Source organism: Peromyscus leucopus, chromosome 12, assembly GCF_004664715.2.
Source record: "Peromyscus leucopus breed LL Stock chromosome 12, UCI_PerLeu_2.1, whole genome shotgun sequence".
NCBI lineage: Eukaryota > Metazoa > Chordata > Mammalia > Rodentia > Cricetidae > Peromyscus > Peromyscus leucopus.
The window spans coordinates 1,743,562-1,767,626 of NC_051073.1; the positions used below are offsets into that span (position 1 = coordinate 1,743,562).

Consider the following 24,065-nt stretch of genomic DNA (forward strand, 5'->3'; position numbering starts at 1 on the left):
AGACAAACCTGTTTGCATGCTTATAATGCATGGAAGTAGTTTGCCCTCAGAGGGTATAAACATGTGTGTGCATTTGTATAAATGTATATATTTCTGTGTGCCAGTGTTTATCAGTTTGTGTTGGTCTGTGGGTGAGTATGTCTCTGTCAGTGTGTCTGTGTGTGACCATGCATAGGTGCAGGCCATTCTGTGAGTGTGGGCATAAGTGTGTGAGCATGCGTGTATATCTGTGAAAGTGGATATGTATGCATACATCTATGTTTGCATCTAATATACACCTCTCAGTGTGTCTGTGTGAATGTGATTGTGTGTGTATCTCTGTATGTCTGTGTGTATTGTTCATCCATGTGTGTCCATGTGTGTGAATGGGAAAATATGTATATGAGTGTCTCTGTGCATTATGTGTGATGAGAATGTACATGTGCGTGTCCATGAATGTGTTGTTTATGTCTGTGTATGTGTTCATGTGTGTTAGTGTGGATATCCTAGTGTCTTTGGGTGTATCTGTGTGTGTGTGTGTCTGTATTGTGTGTGTGTGTCCATGAATGTATGTATGTGTGTCTCCATGTGGGAGTAGGAATGTTTATGTGTGTGTCTGTGTCTGTGCTGTGTGTGTGTGTGTGTGTGTGTGTGTGTGTGTGTGTGTGTCCATGTTTGTAAGCAGTAATGAGTGCTGGGGATGGCAGGAAGGGTGGAAGGCTATTTTCCCACTGGAAGTCATGTCTGCTGATCTCAAGCTCAGGCTATTAACTAACTTGACCACTTTTCTGCTTTGGTCGCAGATTTTGCCAACAGTGAGGGAAGACTCTGGCTTCTTCTCCTGCCATGCTATCAATTCTTACGGGGAGGACCGTGGAATAATTCAGCTCACAGTGCAAGGTAGGACGGACACAGCCAAAGGAGTTCGGGATGAGGTGGGCTGACCTCAGGAAGCCATGCAGCCCCAGTCATCTGGGAACACTTTTAATTCTCAGGAAAGCCTAGCTCTGGGGGAAACCAGCATAAATCTGCATTTTATCAGGGGGTGTGACTATGTCAGAGTGAAGCCCTGGAATTCAGGGAGCAGGTGAGAGGGAGGCTCAGGCCAAGTTCAGACAAGCTTGGCCAGTGTACTAGCCTATGCACTAGACGAGGAGGGTGAAATGGAAGTCCAGTGTCTGGGACGAATGTGCTATGAGTCAATGCAGTGATACTTAACACCCTGCAGGTCTGGCCTGGTGCCACACTGTCTGCAAACAGAATCTCTTGGGGAAGTGGGGCAATCCCTTTTATCAAATCAGAAAAAAAAAAAAAAAATGGCTAGCAAACGCTCTCAACCAGGCAGTGCCTGGGAGCTGTAGGCAATCTCTCACTGGAGTTGATGCCCAGGCTTGATTTGAAACAACCCCGGTCTTTGGTCTTTCTGTTGATGGTACAGAACCCCCAGACCCTCCCGAGATTGAAATCAAAGACGTCAAAGCTCGCACAATCACGCTCAGGTGGACCATGGGGTTCGACGGCAACAGCCCTATCACAGGCTATGACATCGAATGCAAAAATAAATCAGGTAAGCTTTTCACTCCCCTCCTGACTTGTCTCCACCTCCACCCTCCTGCCTTCCTTGTTTCTTCATTGTGTGTCCACAGCTCCTCCACACACTCACAAACCTCAGAATGTTCTTTCCATTCGGTCCATTCTTGCATGAGTATGTCCAGGTTACTCTCCGTGCTCATGTTCAGCCCCTTCCTGAGTGACCTGGCTGGACCTCAGTCTTGATCCCCACTGGTCTTGGTAGGCATTCCTGCCAACACAGGCCTGCCCATGGGTACCAACAGAAATAGGCTCTGTCACGGTCTTTCCTAGCCACCAGCCTCCTTTACTTTCCACTGCTTTGGGTAGGTGACTGCCCTAGAGTACAAGCCTGGGTCTCCTATCCCAAGCTCCGGATCCACCATGCTGGTGTCTGCAGGATGTGGCATACAGCAAGTTTATGCAGAATGAGGAAGACTAATCTTCCTTCGAGTGATAGTGGCTCTACCACAACCCCCTGGAAATGCCCTAGGGACAGGCCAGGGAGCACTCAGTCCACAGCCAACACATAAAACTGACTTAGCTGGCAGCTCCATGACAGGCATTCTTACTGATCTTTTCCCAAGGCCACTACAGGCCATTTGGAAACTTACAGTCTCCCCAAAGACAGAACACCACCACTGTGGCCTCTAGCCAGAATTTTACTGTGTCTTATAGAAGATATGGGGCAGGAGAGCGATCTGCATGGGAAGGGTTAATGTACTTCTCAGAGACACAAGAGCATTTCTCTTTTATTTCTAGGCTGATGTGTTGCTTCACATTGCCCCTCCAGGAGTGATTTGGTCTCTTTTGAGCTGAGATGTAGCAACAAATCCAACTCAGGACAACTGGGAAAAGCAGGTCTAGAGGGCAGGATGTCTCACTCGCAGTGTGCCAGGGATAGAACCAGGAATAACTGTTAACAGAAATGAAGAATTGGAAGAGGAGAATTTGGAGACTCAAAGCAAGTGACAAGTGTGAATCAACAGTTAAGGTCTTGTCCAGGATAACTGTTTTGGGGTGCACATAAGAAGAGGGAGTGGCTCAGCTCCCTAGTCTCAGTTTCAGATGGAAGTGTTGCATGCATGCAATCCCAGGAAGACCCTCAAGGTGGGTAGTGCAGCTCCAAGTCACAATGTCCCTGGGAAAAGTAGTGGAGCAGTACCCAAGGCTCAGAGCTGTGACAAATGGGCTTTTCACAGGGCCAATAGGAAAGAGGATGGCTTTTAAAAAGGGGTCAAATGGAGCACAGAAATAAGAGTCCTGAGTAGGTCTTGAAGAAAACAGTGGAGTGAGGCACAGACTTGCCTGGAAACAGGAGGTAGTGATGAGTGCCAGTGGAGATGCAGACAGGCAACAGGATCCAGATAGCAAGAGGAGCCCTACCTTACCACAGGCTGAGCACTGACTGCCTGTGTTCCTGGGACTAGAACACACAGCAGCCTCCCACTGCAGAGCAGGCCAGGTCTATGCTGCCTTCAGGGATGATCCCCATGCCAACAGCTGGTACCCACCCAAACCAACAGTAGAGAGCATTAGGATCCAGCTCATGCTGGCCCTCTACTGGCCTGAGCTTTACCTTGCTATTCCTCTGTCTCCCTTCTGCTTATGAAAGAGGAGACCATTGCAGAGCACAATGCTGCCTCTGGCAAGAAGACCTAATTCCCTTAGACCACAGGGCCCTCATTCCTCCTTGGTGCTCCTGTTTCCTGGCAGGTCCTGTGACATATATCAAGTGTGCACCTCTGTGTGTATTAACTGTCATATCCATTCATGCATGTCACTCCACTAGCCTGGAAGTTGGTTGGGCTCCCTCTGCCTGCTAGGTCTATTTCCACACTGCCCATTGTTATAAATACCTGACGGGCAGTGGATGTTAAATCGATATTTAATGAGTCTTTAAGACAGAAGTGCACTTAAAATGCTTCATTCATTTTCCAACACATGGTCATCATGACAAGTGCAGCCTTTTATGTTGCTCAAACATGCATGAAAATAATTATAAGATGCAGGCCTACAAAAGCTCATCTTGATGGGGTTAATTCACCACCTAAGAAATTTCAGTGCACACCCCTCTCAGTACCCTGCAAGTTTCTCAGACCTGAGCTTTTCTTTCTTTCTTTCTTTCTTTCTTTCTTTCTTTCTTTCTTTCTTTCTTTCTTTCTTTCTTTCTTTCGCTCCCTAGCACTTGGTACATTGTCTAGTATGACTCGAGTGTGGAAGAAACATTCCTTGTGTTTAATTTACATACTTCATCCTCAGAATAGGAAGCCCTGAAGAGAGGGAAAAACTGTTCTCTTAGTGAGTAGTGGCTACACTCAGTTCTGTAAACCATGTGTCTGTCAGCATCTTCGTGAGTTATGTTCTTCTCAGTATCTTTTGGGTATGTAAACCTCATTACCATAATCTATAAACAAATATAATTTCTAAGTAGCTGTCTCCTTGGAGTACCCTTGTGACCTGTCTCTGGCCAGGCCTCCACAGTGTCTCTGCACTCCAGGATTTCTGGTACACATTCTAGGCTCATATTAAATGTTCATTGAACCCTGGCTCTTCACTTATTTGTAGTAGTATCATCATCTGGAAAAGGAACTGTCATCTACTTTTTGTAAATTTCCTACAAAAGCCACATTGCTCCAGTGTAGTAAAAGCCCTTCACATTCTTAGCAAAGAGGGTTCTTATCAGTGCATCCATCAAGGCTGGATCAATCCAGTCCAGGAAACATGAACTCACCAGCTCTGCAGTGCCCACTTTGCCCTGTCCAGCCAGGACTCTTAAAGGATGTAGCCTGGGTTCACCCACACAGGGCTTCCTCAGCCCGTACATCATTCCTTGGCCAATGATCCTCCTTCCATGACTTGAAGACAAATGTCCTTGGTTTTTTGTTCACCAAAATAATAATAATATTAAAGAGCCCCTGTCCATGCCTACCTCTGTGACACCCACTCTGGAAACACCAAAGACAGATATCACCTGGTGGTAAGCAAGCATAGGAGACAGGTGCCTCCCTGCCCCATGTAGCTTCTGTATTGCCAGCAGTTCTGTGGTGCTCTGATTGCTCCTTTCTTTTGGTTCTTCGGGAAACTATATCTCCTTTACATGGACACTCTGGCCTCTGTGACAGTCCCCCAACATCTGCTCATGTGGGCTCTCCCCTCTCACTAGACTATAGCGGTTACATCTCCTCCATTCTCTCATGTTGAGGGACCACAACCCTTGCTTTCTTCCAAGCCTGTTCAGCTGGCCCCTTTCCTCTCTTTCCACCTCCAAAAGTGTGGAGAACTTCAGCACTTTGGCCAGCGCCTAGCAAACCTATGTGGTGGGCATCAGCACACTGTCGGTCCTTAGCAAATAGGGCTGGCTGCATCCAAGCCCCAAGACACAGTATCCTTCGGGCAGATACTTGTTGTCTTCCAAGGTTCCTCCTCCTCCTGCAGTTTCATCAGGACTGTCATCCCCAGTGGAGAAGACAGGATCCCAGGACAGTGTTCCCCAGTGTCCCTGGGCCAGTGTCTTGGCTCTAGTCTTCTGAGCTCTCTTCTGTTTTTCGAGCCTTTCATGTTCTTTTCCTAGGAACATGTGTTTATGTCTCTAGGAGTTCCGAGCCACCCATGTTCATTCTGATTTTTAACCTTTAACCACATATCCTTAAGCCAAGACCACTGTTTTACTCTTGTCCCTGGCGACTGGTCATCCTCTGGGGTCAGACACCTGAGCTCCAAGCTGAACTGGTTCGCAGAATTTATCAGCTTTCCAATCCTTCCTTGGATTATTTGGAGTCAGCAGTGGATATTGTACTTCTCTGCTCTCTTCTTCCACCAGCCTCTGGGGGGGGGAGGGGCGCTGCCACTTTCCAGTAGACACTTCCAGTGCACGCTTGCTGAACCAGGCCACAGTCTGGCCCTGCACGCTCTCTGAGCTTTACTTCATGCAAACTTATAGAGTTGCCTTGTTTTATGTCTGACACCACTATTTGTGCATCATTCCTCCCCACCAGTAAGCCAAGACCTTGCAGGGACATTATGGTGGTGGAGCAGTCCTAAAGCAGGTGTCTGGTACTATCATCTCATAAGAGGTTTAGGAGAACATGTGAAGATCAAGGGCAGTAGGAAAAGGATCTTGAGCTTGAGATAACACAGCTGAAGTCAAATATCAGCCCCTAGTTATCACCATCTGTGTGTAGACTGGGTCCCTAGACCTTCACACTAAAAAACAAATCCTTAGTTTGGCAGGGTATCCTTAGAATTCAACCAAATGAGACAGCCATTCCAAACTCTATCAGCATGGCCCACACAGTGAGGCCTTTTACCACAGTGATCCATTGGCACAGTATCCTCGAGACTGAGGTTCAACAAGTATGCAAGCACAGACATCAGCAGGCCCCGAGGGGGCGGTTCCAGTGAGCCCACAGACTCAGAAGCCACAGGAATGAAGAGCCTGTGTTCCCAGATCAACGAGTAGAATTTAAGGTAAAATGCAAACATAACTAGGGAGGATGTAGTGTAGTCCACATCAATGTTTTTGGAGTACACAAACTGGAAAATTGTGGCTGCAGACCCGAGTCTGAGGGTGCAAGATGGAGTGGGGGAATATTTGGGGACAGCTGCAGAAGCAAGCAATAGGATTTCTGTGGGGACATCGTACAGGTCTCCTGGCCCAGTGTCTGGATTCTGAGTGTGAGGGAGGCTTCTGAGGCAAACTGAAATGTTTTGCAAGTAGACCACCTACAGGAACTTAGGCTGGGCCAAAGGGACCTATAATAGCTGGTGGCTGCTGAGTGCTCAGCAGGATGCATAGTCACTCCCTCCCTGTCTCTGTGTGTCATGGGACTTGGGAGGTAGGAGGAAGAATCAGGCAGTGGATATTCATTTGCATCTCCAGGTTCTCAGTCTCTTCCATATCTCATATATATAACTGCAGTAAACAAATTGTGTCTTCATTGGTCCTTGCACTTCCAGAAATTTGCATATTATCTTGATACAACCTTGAACCATCCTAATGCCTGCTTATTCCCATGTTTCTTTGTAGCTTGAAATTCTAGTGGTTCCTCCCTGTATCAAAACATCTTCTTCAGGAAACCTGCTTTCCTCTCTATGTGATAGGCTCATTGTTGAACATCATTTCATTGACATAAATTTCTCCCCCTCATTCATCCTCTGTCAAACCCATCATTTAGTGCTTAACCACATTTTCTCCATGTCAGTATCCTATCTCCAGTCTTCCCAACTCAAAAGATGCCTGTACTTTGCACTTGGGTAGTGATGATCCACTTCTAGTATGTGTGATTCCCTAAGAAGGAAAATCCTTACAAGCAGTCTGAAGCTATGCATTTCTGTTTCTTCAAGTCTTGGTTTACCTTGGCACAAGGCAGCCCCTTTAAGCTCATCACTAGTGTGACAAAGTTCCCAAGACTCCATTAAAAACCCTCAAGTGTGTTGAAGATCACAGAACAGGACCCAGTAGTGGAGGATGGGTATACATCCTCCCCATCCATGGTCTCAGAGTGTCTTCTCTCCTACAACCAACACCTGCTAATGACTACCCACCCTCAGTCAACTGCCCAACTCTTCTGATATAAGAAACTTAGCTGACTTCATCATCCTCTACCAAAGCCCTAAAATTCTTCTGCTCAAACTGTCACATATTCCATGATATCTCTTCACAATAGGGAGGTGCAGACATTCAAAGTAACTGTTCCTGAGAAAGGATTCCTGCCATAAAAGACTTGGGATGAAACGAGTTTTTAAAAATCAAAATTTATCAAGGTGCTTGCCTTATGGCATTTACGCTAAGGTTGAACTAGCTTGTGTAGAATGATCTTAGTTTTATCACACTTGATTTGGGAAGAAAGGGGCAGATATAGTGAAGAGTTTTGATGAGATTTGTACCTTTTAGAACCAGGGACCTGGAGGGGAGCAATGTGTGAAGGTGCACTGTAGAATAAGCTCGTGTGTGTGTGTGTGTGTGTGTGTGTGTGTGTGTGTGTGTGTGTCTGTGTGTGTGTGTCTGTGTGTCTGTGTGTGTGTGTGTCTGTGTCTGTGTGTGTGTCTGTGTGTGTGTGTCTGTGTGTGTGTGTGATGTGTGTGTGTCTGTGTGTGTGTGTCTGTGTGTGTGTGTGTCTGTGTGTCTGTGTGTGTGTGTGTGTGTGTGTGTGTGTGTGGCCGAGGCTCCCACAGAACCAGCTTCCACCACTTGTGTCCCCATCCTGCTCTTCCCCAGGCATATGTTCTGTGTTTGCTCAAAGTCCCTCCCTTTCCCAAGCTCACCTCAGTCCTTTACCCACTGGCATGGGTAATAAGTGTGTGACCCCACATACCCTCTAGTGACCAGCTCTGACAAAAAGCTGGAAACATTGCATTGAGATTTCACTTTGGGGGTATTTTTTTTTCTTTCTTTCTTTCCTTTCCTTTCCTTTCTTTTTTTTTTTAAAAAAAATCCTGTTGTGAACTTTCAAAGGCAGAGTAAAAAAAACTCACATCTCTATCTCTTCTTTTTTGAAAAACAAAACCCAAAAGACTCCTGGGATTCTGCTCAAAGAACCAAAGATGTTTCCCCTCAGCTGAACTCGGCCACCATCATTGACATCCATCCTTCCTCCACCTACAGCATCCGCATGTATGCCAAGAACCGGATCGGCAAGAGTGAGCCCAGCAACGAGATCACCATCACGGCAGATGAGGCAGGTAGGTGGCACCGGTTACAACCTGCTACCCAGCCATCCACTCTCATGACTCAGATGCTTAAATGTAGAATCATGCCTTTCCCGACTCCTGATGAAGTTCTTTGATGTGGGCTTCCCATGGCCCCATACCCGATAAAAATGCCCACAGCACCTTGCCCCAGCTTTGAGGTCATTCTTGTTATTAGGATAGTCAAGGTTCTTAATATAGAAATGTGAATGGAAAACATAGGCTAACCATGCTGAGGGACTCAAGGAGTCACGTTGTTGTACAATTCCTTGTTTTTGCTACCCTGGACCCAGGTTGATGGGAAAAGGCTAAGTGTATTCCCAAGACCCACGAGTTCAAGTGTGGGAGAAAGAAGCATTGCTTAAGTCAGAAACTCCATGAATGTGCCTGTGGGCAAGTGGAGAGTCACAGAATGCTTAATGATTGACGTAATTGTTTTATTGTTCTTCCACCATGATGAATTATTTCTTATTGAATGTTGAAAATTTTGAAGATACATAGAAGCATTTTGAAATGGACAGAGCAACATCTGCCATCCTGTCACCTAGAGCTAACACAGGACCATGTTGACAGAAGCTTCTAGATCACTTTTGTGACAAGTTTCATCACTCATACGTATATCTAAACATGCTTACCAACATGCATACCCACATGTATGCACACACAGACATATATGTCTACTCCAGCCTGCCTGGAGGGAGTTAACTAGTTAGCAGAAGATTGAAAACCTGGCTGTGGCCAGTGGATGCTGACTGTGAGCCTATCCCATGGAGGAAGGGAGGAAGCCAATGCCTTTGGGCTCTGTTAGAGGGAAGCAATGCCTATCTTGTTTCTTGGAAAGAGAGGAGTGACTAGTACTCACCCTACCTTTGCTTCTCCACTGTCAATCAAAGAGTTTTGTAAGTTTGATCCAAGGTCAGACCATTATCCATCATCTTCCAGTGACCGTGATTCATCTAGAAGTTGATATCAACTTCCAGGCAGCTCATTATTGACATCCCACTACCCACTCTGTATTCTGCATAGACATGGTGCTTGTATCTCTGAAATGCTTTTTTAGGACTCATAGTGACATACCACACCATATATTTAGCAAACTGCACATGGTTGGATATGTCGGTCATTTTCAACTTTTCTTTAGTGTAAGCTCTGAAATAGTGAGCACTCTGTCAGCTTTCATTTGCCCCCTTTTCAAGATTACTTTCCCATGCTAAATTCAAAGAAGTGTGATTTTTTCTGAACCAGCCCAGCCACAACATTGTGAGTCTTTCTTAGTGGTCAGTATTACTCTTGAAGAAATGAGTTTGTGTGTGTGAATGGTACAGTACCCTTTTCTCCCATCCAAGTACTAACCAGGCCTGATTCTGCTTAGCTTCCAAGATCAGTCAAGACTGGGTGTGTTCAAGGCCATAAACTGGGACCTGTTTCTTAGTGCAGGAAGACATCCAATCTTGAAAATGGTTTTTAAGGGTGGGTGCCAGGACGCCTTCCTGTTTGATCCTTGGACTCTGTCTTCGTGTCTTCTCATCTGTAAAATAGGCATATGTCTAGTGCCCTCTCCTCTTTATGCAGATATACCTGACCACTGGAAAACCAAATTCCAAGCTCTGGAAGCACTTTGATCTCCTCAGAAATAACTGAAAACTGAGTGTTGACATGTATTTCAGTAAAAACAGAATCATATTAAAATGTTTACCTACCCTGTCCCTAACTTCCTGGAGTTACAGTATACTGGCTATTCAAAGAATAAGTTTCCCACATTCTTCAACCCGAAGTGTAACTTCCAGCCACATGCTCAGTGTCCTCCTGTCCTCTCACACCCTGTCTCTCCCTCTGTCCAGCAGCATCTCCAGCAGCTGCTCCCCTGACGGCCATTGCTAGCACTGGTCTTGTTAAGGCTGTGTCCTTTCCTCTTCACCTCTGCAGCAGCCTCTGGTTGCCATGGCAGCATTTCTCCCTGCATCCAGGAGGCCAGGTGAACAGATCTGGCTGCCAATGTCTTTGCAGACAGAAACAGAGTCTGTGCCCTTTGGCTCCCTGACTAGGCTCTTGGATGTGACCTAGTTGCTGGCTTGGGCAGCCCCACTTGGAATCTGATTTGACATTCAGATGAGCAAAAAAGAGAACAGACTAGCAGCTAGGCTTTGTCTTGGGGTAGGGTTTGTGTGACTAGAATCAGAAAGTCATTCTCCATGTGTGTGGGCATGTCCCTGTGCTGACCAAGGGACCCTCCTTAGGACTGACTGCAGCGGCCACAGATGCCACAGACACTTCCTGGCAGTGATATTTAAAAGGCATGTTTTTCAGGAACTGCAGCCATCTGGGGAGACCTATCTGATGCTTTTCTGAAAATAAAGAGATTATTTGTCAAGCAGTGAACATTGCCTGGAAGCCTCAGTGTTGTAGTGGCCAAGTGTTGGGGACCTGAGGCCACTTATCACTTCACACCTGCAGAGGAGACATCTGTGAGGTGCTTAGCTCTAGGTATCTACCCCCTCAACCACTGTAAAGCTACAAGAAGTGATTCCCAGCAGCCCTACTCTGGTCTCCCCTTTGACACTCTGCTAGGCATTGTACTCCCTTCCCACTCTCCTAAACCTTTTAAACCTTGGCTCTCCTTTTCTGTGCTTTTCCTAGAAGAGCCACGCCAGAGACACTTCCACCCTGTGAAGTAACTTTCCCAGTCTCTGGGTGGACTCAGGGTCCAAGTCTCGCCATCTTAGATCATGGATCCTGATGGCAATCGCATATGAGGCTTATTGTCACTTCTGCATGGACCCTGTGTCCAGAGCTGTGCTGTGACTCCCCCAACAGGAAGTGTTTGCTATTTATATTCCAACTCTGTGTGTTCTGTGTGTGTGTGAGTGTGAGTGTCTGAGTGTGAGTGTGTACTGAATATTTATACTCTTCAGCATGATATAGAAGTGCAGTTTGTGTGTGTGTGTGTGTGGTGAGAAAATACATGTAGTGTTAGACCCACACCACACTGTAGCTGGAGTTTTCTCCAGTCCTGCCCAGCCCCATAGACCCCACAACCACTTATAAAATAATGACTCAGAAGCTCATATTAATTAAACTGCTTGGTCATTAGCTCAGGCCTACCACTGACTAGCTCTTACACTTAAACTCAGCCCATTTCGGTTAATCTATATGTTCCATGGCTTTACCTGCTGCCTTTACATGATGTTCTCTGGACAGTAGACTGGTGTCTCCTGATTCAGTCTTCCATTTCCCAGAATTCTCTTCTCTGCTCGTCCTGTCTATCCTATACTTCCTGTCTGGCTACTGGCCAATCAGCGTTTTATTTATCAATCAATCAGAGCAACATATATTCACAGCATACAGGACATCCCACAGCACTTATTGGTTGTAGTATTAAGGCAACTCCACATAGTTAAAAGGGAGGTTTATTTTGTGGGGTAACTTACAAGTGAAGGGATAGGTTAGAGTGTCCGGGAAAGGTGAAGCACAACCCAGTGGTGTTCTCTGGAAAACTCCCCTCAGTCTACCTCCAGCATCCAGGATCCAGGAACCAAGAGCACCAGCACATCCGGATCTGGGGTATTAAGGGCTCCTGTCTCAGCCCCACCTTGTAGGTTTGACAGTTACCGAAGCCTCAATGGGGAAAGTACTTCCAGGTCAAAGCTGGAACAGCTACCCACTACACCCACACTGAAGATTCTGAAGGGTACTGTGGTCTGAATCCTGATATACCCCCAAATGCATCCAATCCTCATGTCCAGTAAGAGGTGGGGCCTTAAGGAGATGATAGGGTTGTGAGGGTGGTACCATTATGAGTAGAAGTAATCCCTAATAACAGGCCCAAGAGCACTCCCTGCCCCTTCCACCATGTGAGAATGCAGTGAAAAGGCATGGTCTACACGCTCAGTAACACACAGTCTTCTTGGTATTGACACCTCAGATTCTGGAAACAGATTTCTGTACAAATTAATGATCTGGTTCTTAGGAGACACTTGATTGAGTGTGTTCTTCTTGAAGTAGCTTGACTTTAAGAAGCTTAAAGAGCAGACTGAAATGAGAGATCCAGACAGAAAAGATACAAGAGGCCAAGGGCAAAGCAAGGAGGCTGAGAGAACAAGAGGCAGGATGGAGTAAGACCCTCCCACCGCATCTCTGACTGCTCCCCTCCTGTGTCCCAGGTCATAGCCTGCAGAGGGGTCTAGCCTCGAGAAGGCTCCATTTAGGGTCTTCCTATGCTCATGCTCTGAGTGAGGTGTTGCTATTTAAAATCTGGACGCTTATTTTCACCATCTCTCCTCCAAACTGTTGGTCCTCTGCACCTGTCAGCTTTCAGCTGGCGTCCAGTGCGGTATTCCCTCTGATGGACCTGTCGTTGACAACAGTCCCTCCCTTCCTTGATTGAAGAATCAGCAACTTAACCAAGGAAGTCAAATTCCACCCATTAACCCAGTAACAAGAATAATATGATCTAAATATATTGTATTTGTGTATGAAATTGTCAAAGAGTATTTTCTTTTTATTAAAAAGAGGAAAATGTAACAGAGATTGCATAGGACCAAATCATCACCTTTTATGGAAGAGTTGGAAGGCTTTGGACTTACATATTTGTCCCATGGGAAATTGATTTTAGATCCCTGCAGTATCCATCACAAAGCTGCCTCAAGAAGGAATTTGCTGTCATTTGCACAGCACGCCTTCCTAATGTTGGAAACATCATTGCTTCTGAGCCTCAATTCTGGGTATTTTTTATGTGAAAGTGCCCACGTGAATAATCATACCACTTAAATGCACTTGACCTCAGAAAGCAAGTATGTAGCAAAGATCACACCATTTAGCACACTCTTCTAGACTCCCCCGCAGTGCCCCCAAAAGGAGAAGTCAGAGTGAGTAGAGACGCTATCAGAGTTGACAAGATCAGCTCTTAATGGACCAGAAGTGCCTCCGACTTCCCGGGGCTCCAGGATACCTATCAGCTCTGTCAGCACCATGGCTGACCCTTGCCAGAGAACCACTTCCTGTTAGCAGTTGAACCCTGAAGGTCGTATGACACTGAGTGCCTGTGACCTAATGTAGGGTGGCTGATCCCTTCATCATCTTCATTATGAGTCCGTGTGGCCGTATAGAAGTTCAGTTATGCGGAAGCGCCTTGGATGTCACATCATTTTCTCAGACTAGCAGAAGGTGGACGGTTTTGGTTTCAGAGAGGTACAAGCAAGCGTTGGCTTTGCAGTAGATCTGGCCTAAGTGAAGGGTCTGTGTGGTCCGGCCATGCCCTGTACATGACAGAGCCTTGAGCTGTCTCCTTTTTTGGTTACCATTCTTTTCACCTATAGTTGGGGGAGAACCTTAGCAACTAACCCTAGAGAAATCATCAATGTTCTTGTTGTTTCTTATGCATAAGGAGCATCATCCTGATGCTAACTTCTTAGAATGCTCTGAAAATGTTCTAGGATATTCTAGAGTGTTCTTCCCCTTTCTCTTCACTTTGTATTCTTTGCCTAAATATCATCTCTATCAACCTTGTCCCAACCACCACATTAGGATTCCACTCACTGCTCATCTAGCATGCCTGAGCTCCCTCTCTCTCATAATACTCTCCTTAAAGCAGCTGGTTTCCATCCAGCACACTGGAATCTTCTGGTTCGAGCTTGTGGTTTATTTTCAGCCCTCTTTCACATGCACAACAACAGTAGCCTGCATTTTTATTGCTTCATCTTAGGCCCCAGAACAATGTTTGGCACGTGATAGAACTGAACAAATAAATAGTTTAGATGATGAGTTGTTAATCCATCAATAACTTTATATGAATCCAGTCTTTACTTTGCATAAGAAGTTTGTTTTTTCACCTGTCGGTGGTGGCACACGCTTTTATTGCAGCACTCAAGAGTCAGAGGCAGGCAGATCTCTGTGAGTTTGAGGCCAGCCTGGTCTACAGAGTGAGATCCAGGACAGGCACCAAAACTACATGGATAAACCCTTTCTCAAAAAAACAAAAAAAAAAAAAAGTTTGATTTTCATATTTTTACTGAGCAGTGTCTTGGCTACTTTCCCTACAAAAACAACTTGTTCTCACACACAGAGGGAGATCTGTGTGTAAGATCAAGAAGTGGCTCCTGGGTCTTTTATTTGATCCCAATCCACTGTATAAAAGCTGTCATACATGCATACATTCCATTTTGGCCTACTACTCAGTTTCCCTTCTATCACATATGTGGGTGTAACTTTATATATCTATATAAAACCAAGAAAAGAGAAACAAACAATAAACAAAACGTGATACCTGCCTTTCTGAGGCTAACTCAATACACCTAGTAAGATTGTCTCTGTTTGTATCTGTTTTCCTACAAACAAAACAACTTTGTTTCTCTTTATGGCTGAACAAAGTCCCATTGTCTCTATGAAGCACATTTTTTTTCTTCACTCCCCAGTAAGACTGGATCTGCCTGCCACTTAGCTACTGAGAACAATGCTGAATGAATACATCAGTATCTCTAATAGATGATCATCAACTCCTCAGCCAGGAAGATAGAGACAGACATTTGGGAGGGAGACTAATCAGGAAGGTTCTCCCCCATTCAATAAACAAACTCAGGACTCTTGACTGTAGCTAGGAAATGGATACCTGGGAGAGAGAATGTTCTGAGAGCCTGGAACCTCACTGTTCTTTGAGAGGCAATGGGCTGTCAAAAACTGGAGGCTCATTGGACATGGAGTATCCAGCTCAGGAGGAACCTATGCAGACAAGCCAATAGATGTGGCATGGCTGGGAGAGGAGAGCATGGCCAAGTCCTGTGCATTTGGCAGTCAGGTAGAGCTCTCCTTGATGTGTCTAGCCAAACAGAGTGGTTGAAAGCTGTCTTGCTGTGGACCTGGTAAGAGTATTAGAAACCTTAACAATCTCTAATCCCCGCTGTCTTACAGACTGGCCAGTTTTTACTTCTGTAGGTGTGCAAAGATGATCGATTCTGGGAAATGGTGCTAATTTTCAATATTCACCTCCAGTTTCTGCCTACCCTAGAGAAACTGCTGCATATTCTAGTATAAAAAGCACAAACAAATCAAGCTTCTCAGGGATAGAGAAATGGCTCAGCCGTTGAGTGCTTGCTGCTCTTGCAGAAGACCCAAGTACAGTTCTCAACACCTATGTTGTGTGGCTCACAACTTCCTGCAACTCCAGCTCTAAAGGATCTAACATCCTCTTCTGGACACCTGCACTCATATGTATACACCCATACATATAGACATGCACACACACACACACACACACACACACACACACATTTAAAAATGTTTAAAACAAAACAATACCGAAAAAAGCCTTTATATGTTGCAGCTTCAATTTTGGAGCATGTAGACCAATTCTTAAGTAACAAATAATGCCAGCATGACTTTTGAATTTAGTGCAATAAACAGGGTAACTTGTGAACTGCTCTCTGCCTTCATATCACCTCACTGAAGTTGCTTGTAATTGTGTAAGAACCTTTGAAGCTCAGTGAAATGGCTTTCTCATGGTGTTGCAGAAACAACAGTTAGTCCCCTTTGTAACCTTTAGTCCCCCTTCAAGAAAGGGGAATTTGAGAGAATAAGTGGAGACACTGTTAGAGTTGACAAGCTCAATCCAAAATAGTTTTGCAAGGATGATTTTGATGAAGTCTAGAGATGATAGTTCAACAATTAAGAGCACACATCGCTCTTGCAGAGGTCCCAAGTTTAGCTCACAGCCTCAATGTCGGGTGACTCAAAGCCACCTTTGACTCTAGCTCCAGGGAATCGGTTGCCTCTGGCCTCTGTGGGCACTGCACTTATGTGCACACACCCACAAACATACACACAATTAAAAACAGTAAAAATAAGTCTCTTTTTTTAAAAAAGCGTGATTCTAATGGAGGCGCCCCGTGCTTTTCCGTAACTGATGTGAGAAGATATCTATTCCATGGTTTTTTGTTTTGTTTTTAAATCAGGTCTGACATTGTTTCTCAGTGTTTGAAGTATTTGATTTGCGGAAATCAGAAGCAGAGCTTTGGCAGTGAAGGGCCCAGTGGCCGGATGCTGAGAAGTAACTTTGATGCTAGGAGAACTTTTTTACAGGTAGATCAGAAAACCCAAGAGTCTACAGCGCCCAGGTATGCAGCTGTGCCTGGACCTGTTGAGGAGAAGGAGGAGACTCTGTTTTCACATCTGCAGAGTGCTCTTCCCCTCTCAGGAAGGGACTCCCTCTGCACTCAGCTCCTGAGAGACCCTAGGAGACAAAAGGCATGCAAGACTTGGATGCTAGGGTCTGGTGGATTTGATGGAGGGAAATTAAAGTTCAAGGGCAAAGGATCAGAGCTGTGTAGAGCCTGTGAGCTTTGATTCTGCTAAGGCACTGGACATGAGAAAGACATAAATGAGCAGGAGACCATGGAGTAAAAGGGAGATGGTCTCCGTCCGGGGAGTGGTCAGTAACTAGGGTAGATGGGAGCTTCAGAGTGCTTTGGAGCCATGCCCCTTTTCAGTCACGATTGGTAAGATAATAGAAAGTAAGATATCTTTTGAGGCCAAACTACAGCAGGGTACCATGGTGAGGGGGCCCTGATGATGACAGAGAAAGCAGAGGGCAAGCTTGGGAGTGGACTGCATGGAAGGCATGCACAAGACTGGGAATGCAGTGTGAATTAGAAAAGCAGGCTATGGGCTGCAGGCCTTCCTTTCTGCAGTACTCAGACAGGGAAGAACCCCCAGCTGCCCTCAGGTGCATAACACTAAATACCGTGAATACATAAATGCTAAAGCCCTCATCCTCTCTCCCTCCCACCAGCCCTGCCCTGTTGAACTCTGCTGTCCTTCCCACTGTGTGCAGCGTGGGCATCCATCTCTTTCCTGTCTCTCTTTTGTGTTGTTTTATGAAACGGGGCTATGCAAGGCCATGTTCATGCAACTATGTTCTTTGAGCCCACCCGCCCCACCCTCCTTCTTCCCCACCCTCCCATCCATCCCATCTGTCTCCTAGACAGTTTTGTTTCTACTTTCGTGTCATCTATACAGACATGATTTTTATGCATCAATTTAAACTCTAGGACCCACAAATGAGAAAAACATGTAACTATTGTCTTTCTGAGATAGGATTCATTTGCTTAATGCGATCAACCCCAGTTGCATCTACTTCCTTGCTTTGTTTTCCATGTGGCTGAGTAGAATACCATTGTGTCTAAATCACATTATCTCGATCTAGGTGTTGATTGACACTTAGGTTGGTTCCATAACTGAGCTATCATGAATAGTCCTGCAGTAAACATGGGTGGACAAATGTCTCTATGATGTGGCAACTTGGTGTCTGCTGGGTAAACACCCAGGAGTGGGGTAGCTGGATTATATAGTAGGTCTGCTTTTAGCTTTATGAGGAACCGCAAAACTGACTTACATAGCCTCTGGACTGGTTGACATTCCTGGCAGTGTGTATAGTGAGTGCTCCCTCTATCCCCACATCTACCTCTGCAGAGTCTCCCCCTACCCATCTCCATCCAGTGACACTTTACCCCTTCCTCACTGTCTCCAAGTGTCCTAAAAGCTGTAACCAAGCAATCTACCTCTTCTTGGAGCTACATCCTCAGCTCATCCCCACCCGGTGGTCCCTGGATCTGAGCTGCAGAGCACACTCCTTACCATGGGCCATAGCAACTCCCTAAGCTCTTCCTGTGGGGCTGCAGCCTAAAGTACTTTCTTTACTCCTTGGATCCTAACATGCAGCCTCACCTGTCATTTAGAGTCATCCCTCAGAACCCCTGTGTTTTGCAGGTTCACACTTCAGATGAGAAAGATTTTTAAGATTGCATCTGAATTGTTAACACATAGACTTTTTTCTGGCATTATTCTGTAAGTAGTACAGAACCACAGCTCTTGATACGGCCTTGACATTTGGTGTTCTGAGTCTCCTAAAATTGTTTTAAAGTACCATTTGGTGTTCTGAGTCTCCTAAAAATGTTTCAAAGTACACATAAGCATGGGCATATGTTACATATAAATTTTATACCATTTTGTGGATAACGTGACCATGGTTGGTCTTTTTCTGCCTGTTTCCTTACAAAATAAAAAAATCTACCTCTGGTGTGTATAACCTGCCTGTGTGTTTTTGGTCCCTACAGCTCCTGATGGCCCACCTCAGGAAGTTCACCTGGAGCCTACATCATCTCAGAGCATCAGGGTTACCTGGAAGGTAAACTGAACCAACACATGTGTCTCTGACACTTTTCCTAGTGTGTGAACCCCATTATTCTTGTCATGATGCCAGGATACTAACACTTTATAAAAAGTTTTTTTTTCAAAATTATATTAATGGATATATATATACATATATATATATACACCCAGCCATAGTTGCTTGATGACAAGAATTCATCCTAAGAAATATGTCCTTGGGCAATTGTGTCATTGTGAAATTATCATAGAATGTATTCACACACTCTGGCTCTGACCCCTCTAAATACTCAAATCCTTGTCACAGTCATTATACATGTAGTTGGCCCATCATCAACTGAAACATTGCTCCATGGCATATGCCTGTTTGATGTCGTAGTTTGAATTCCTCTGTAGTAAATGAAACATCTCTAAAGAATGAAGTTGCCCTGGCTTACTTATTTTATCCTTAGAATTTTATCAAGGTCCCTAGGATCAGTCTCATGCAGATAGTGAGGTTGATACTTCTCAACTTGACTGAGCACTATAATTTCATCACAGCAGAAAATCTCTAAGTGCTTCTGAGGAGTAAAGTAAGCACTGTGTAGTCCATGGTATTCAGTGGCAGGAAGGAGAGAGACCTTACTGTGCATTAGCTGGCTCTCTCTTGAAAAGGTACCTGGGTTCCCTGCCCAAGGGCACAAACTTTGTCTCTCAGGTGGTGCCCGGGAGTGTGGTTGTAGATACAGACTAGTTGCTGCTTAGCCTGGTGTGGGCTGCCCAGTTGGGGAGCAGCAAGCCTGAACCAGCACAGGGCCTGCCTCCAAAGTACATTTTGTCAGTAAAGGAGGTGGTAGTGTCTGTCTTCTGTGCACACTGGTCACAGACCAGTGCTTTGAGTGGCCACTGATTCACGGATACTCAAGTCCTGGCACTTACCTGTAGGTGAGACACATTGGAAATTAGCCACCTCCTTGGAAATGCACTTGGCAATGACTGTATGGGTCAAATGCTGTTTCACCTAGGGAACTGTTACTGGATCCATGCTTCTATGAAGTTCTACTGTTTCTGGTCTGTATTTGTCTCATAGCATGGCTTTCTCTTCTCTCACCTTTCCCTCCCCTCCCCTCCCCTCCCCTCCCTCCCCTCCCTTTCTTTTTCCCTTTCCTTTCCTTTCCTTTCTCTTCCTTGTCCCACTGGCCCTCTCATAAACTGATGAGCATGTGTAGCAGAAGTAGGCTTCCACTGTGGGGGTGCGCACCACCTCAGGTATTAACATGGGTTAATGCAGGGAGTCCCTGTGTGTCAGCTCTTTTAGCCTTGACCAATGAGCTGCGTTTGCAGCAGACGGCATGACAGACCATGTGGCTTGGGAGTATGACTGAGCTGTCCTCAGTCTTTGTGAGCAGCCCACTCCTGTGAGCACCACACACTGTACAATAAAAGGCTCTCAGCATGCCCTAACCCTGTGCACATCCCAGGTGTGCTGCACACAGAAAGCTGGCTCAGTCTGCCCTGAATAGAGGCTGTGAAGTTTCAGCCAATTGCTCCATCTATCTCTTTGCATTTGGCTACTGAAATGTGGCCTTGAGAGATTTTGAGAGGTCCTGTATGAAGAACGTGTCTGTCTGCAGAGCATCTACCTCTTGTAGCTAAAACTGGAAATTTCTAGGGCCCTGAACTGTGTCCTAACATAAAACACCACAGTGAAAGTCAGTGCATTACAGTTAAATTTTTTCCTAGAGCCAAAGGTATGAATGTGCTATGGGATGCACAGTACACCTGGCTCTCCTCACACCACTAGTTAGGTGTTGTGCAGGTGTACAGCCTTGCCTCCGGGCATCGTTGCCTGGCTCTCGGGCGAACAGGCAGGCATACTGGTGATCAACCCCACCGAGTGAGGTATGGCCACTGGAGACTCAGGCAGACTAGCTTATTGCTCCACCTGATGACATAAAAGACTTGAAAGGGCATTACCGTTTCAGGCAAGCTGTAGACCGATCTAAAGGGCATGCAGAGACGGTGTGTGCTATCAAACATGCCTCTCTGTGGTAGAAGAGTTCAGAACATGCATTTTGTTTAAGGAGCCTACAGAGAAGGAAGAAAGGGAGGGGAGTGGACAGACAGGGGACAGCATCAACCAAAGAGGGAGCCCCTGGGTCAGGGAATAGGCATGGATGTGTGTGGAATAGTGGGAACCTAAGATGAGGACTCACTCACCACCACGGCACAGCTGGTCAGGACTGAAAGATGTGCCCAGTCTAGGTAAGTGAGGAAGAGGAGGGAAGGGCTCTTGGTTTTGAGTAGGAAAACAGCCATTTTAGATTTGACATCCCTAAAAGATAAAAACATACTAATGGCTTTTCAATTACACTGGAGTTAGGTGTTACAATTTTAAATCATTGTCTCAGAAGTAGACCTTCTGCTGAATCTCTGTTATCAAAATAAATTATCTACCTCTTTTTATTTTCATTATTTCTTTCACCAAAGGAAAGGGTCCGATCTGAAACTTTTCAGGTCTAGTTAAGGTTGCCCATGACCTGAGGATGTGACCTATCCCATAGACACTTGAGGCCTCCAACCTCAGTCCCCATACTCCTACTCAGACTAGGATCCCTTGCTCTCCAGTCCTCCCCACCCCCGTGATCCTTCCCTGTCACCAGTCACATGGTACCATGACACCTCTCCTGCCTAGTTATGGAATCTCTAGATGACACTCAGTGAAGGCAGGTGAGTCCCCAGTGTGGAATTGCCTGTGACATTCCCAACACACTCACTGAGTGGCTCATCTCCTGTGCATTTCCTCTGTGGTTCGGGGAGGGGGGGGGGTGCGAGAGAGACATAGTGTGCTTTGTTCCTCATGTGGTGGATGAGTGAATGAGTAAGTAAAGAAATGAATCAGTGAGGGAAAGAGTAAACTAGTGAAAGAATGAATGAATGAGTGTGTGAGTAGGTGGGTGAGTACGTGAGTGCATGAGTAAGTGAATGAATTAGCAAGTGAGGGAGTGGGCAGGCAATGGTGAGTGAGTGGAGAGGCAAGAGCCCCTGTGAGGTGGAGTGAGGGAGCCTCTAGGCCATGTATTCATAGCCCAAGAGCCTCTGAGAAGCCTCGCGGGGTTCAGAGGCAGCTGTGGAGAGGACACCACTCTGTTCAGATGCAAACTGCAGAAGGGAACATGCAATGGATGAACTCGGACTTGGGTGGAATGCTGAGTCCAGAGCTGGACACCAGAGCTGTGCCACCTCGCACCCTTTCCCCTGTCACTCACTGAAAGGTGAAGGGTCACAAATCTGTGGTCCATTTATAGGACCCAGCTGGCCGCAAGTCACAGCTGTGAGCACCCCAACCCCCCACCTCGGGAGAGCATCCAAGAGCCAGTCCTGCCTTGTGGTGCCTGTGTGAGGCAGGACGGATGTGCAGAAAAGACTGAGGTGGAAACACAAAGCAATGGCTTGGTGGTGATTGCAGCCGCGTGTCCTGTTGATGTAGAAATAAGTAACAGTGAGTTCCCTAGCTCTGCTCTGGCTGCCAGAGGGGAGAGGTTTGCCTGAGGATTACAGGCTTGCTTCTGATTCAAAATCAGAACGAACATTAAAAATGACTGAATAATGACATTTATTTGATAGAATACTTCAAAATAATACTTAGGTTTTTTTTTTCCAGAAAATTCTGTCTTAACCTATTTCCTGAAGCATTTTTCTTTCTCTGTCTCTGAGACCAAGAGTCTCATTGTGCAGCCTAGGCAAACCTTGAGCTCACTGTACAGCCCAGGCTGATCTGGACCTTGTCATCCACAGCCTCAGTCCCCTGAGTGCTGTGATTAGGTGTGTGTGTGTGTGTGTGTGTGTGTGTGTGTGTGTGTGTGTGTGTGTGTGTTTGCCATAGTGACTCATAGTGGAAATATTCTAGATATCTCAAAAGGTTGTGATTGAAAGCACAGAATATTTCAACTGTAAAAATTTTGCTTCAGATGAGAAATCTTTATAGAGTGTCTCCAAAATACAAACTTTCTCATGTGGAGAGCAGTTGTAAGCTGATGGCTCAGAACGGAACCTCGAGGAGTCGACCATTGTCTCCTCCTCCTCAAGATCAGATATCCTGGCTGAAATTTTTTTTTTTAATAAGAATTTTCATGTAGAATTCTAAATGATTTCCATGAGGGTCTCAGTGAATTTCTATCATCAGAAGAACGGTTCCCGCCCATCTCCCTACCCCCAGTGACCTGTGCTATGAGACAGTGTCGTCGTATCCCAGCCTTCACACAAGGGACAGCTCTGCCTGCCGTTTCAAAACAAGCCTCCACACTGCAGGAGACAACATCCTAAGGTTTAATAAACTGCAGGCTCTTTGTGCCTCCTCCGTTGAAGTCCTCACCAGGAAACTGAGGCACACTGGGAAAGTGGCTTGGGCAATCCTGGCCCTCCTTCCCTGGGGAATCTGGGCCTCTGTGGTTCGGAGCATTTACCCTCTGCTGGCACCATGCCAAACTCTCTCCCATCCTGTCACTTACTCTGGGCACTGAATACAGCCAGTGTGAATGAAGGATGATCCTCAAATTAGAGAGACTTGCTCAGAATCTGAAAGCTGGTGGATAGGTGTCCAGCTGGGGACCGCCGTTTAGGTAACCCATGCCTACAAACTTTAATAAATACAAATTCCCTTTATTCTGCCTTCCAACACCATGGGCTAAATGTCACCTAACAATGGGAAGCTAGAGAAGATACACAGTTTACATTTACCTACTAGCATTCTATTTCCAAAGTATAATCCTAGGTCAGCACTCTTCTTTCCTATGAAAGTTGAAATTAAAAAGTTGTCTTGAAATACATTTTGATTTTTTTTCAGCCATTTGCTTAATCCTTAGGCTATGAAAGATTATGAATTTTCATTTGCTTTCATGAATTAATCCACTGGCTCTGGTTGGGGGTTATGGGTGCTTTTTTTTAAAAAAATGTGTAAAGTGTCTCACAGATATGTAAGGAATTGTCAATCCTTCTTGTATTAGCACTTCTTCCCCTTCAACAAGACAAAAAAAGAAAAAGGAAAATGAAAAAAAAAACTGGCTTCAAAGCCTTCCTCATCTCCATGGAGTAGGATTGATTTTTCTGGACCCTCCAGGTGGACCCGAAAGTGCGTGCTCTGTGAGGGTTTACTCAGTAGGAGGGAAATTAGTATTTGTTAAAGAAATGCGTGAATCCCATGCCATCATTCAGTTTTATGTTTTAAAAAAGTCCATATACCTGTCTTTTTGCATGAAAACCTTTGTACTCCACAGAAAGACCTGGGTCACACAAATTCACATTGCAGATTCTGTGTGCATTTAAAACAGGCACATCCCTTCAGGAACCATCTTGCTTATGCTCTGTTTGGAATGTGTTCTCTGCCGGGCTCCCTCCACCATCATCAGGCAAGTCAGCTTAGGGAAGCCACTGGATAAGCCTGCCTCAAGAACCCCAGTCCCCTGCCCCAGAGCGAGAGCAGCACCCCAGCTCTTGGCAAACCTTCCAGCATAAGCAGGTGCCCTGCCTCAAGACGAAATAACAAAGATGTTTTATACTTGGCTATTAGATGATAGATTTGCCGTCATAAAATATAGTGCCATGCTTGTTTGCTCTGCCAGTAGCCATCCAATCTCAGGATGGAAAGTTTATTTGTATAAAAACAAGAGAAATCAAGTAACCAGTCTTCCATC

At 45.6% G+C, this 24,065-nt stretch overlaps 1 protein-coding gene across 1 annotated transcript in view; it reads left to right on the forward strand.

Moving 5' to 3' along the window:
* Positions 1-24,065, forward strand: part of LOC114700349 (Down syndrome cell adhesion molecule homolog) — a 216,542-nt gene that overhangs the window by 84,151 nt on the left and 108,326 nt on the right. The window contains exons 6-9 of the mRNA XM_037210023.1: positions 783-879; positions 1,418-1,546; positions 8,065-8,232; positions 18,342-18,412. Coding sequence (XP_037065918.1) covers positions 783-879; positions 1,418-1,546; positions 8,065-8,232; positions 18,342-18,412 — 465 coding nt within the window. The remainder of the gene's footprint in view (positions 1-782; positions 880-1,417; positions 1,547-8,064; positions 8,233-18,341; positions 18,413-24,065) is intronic.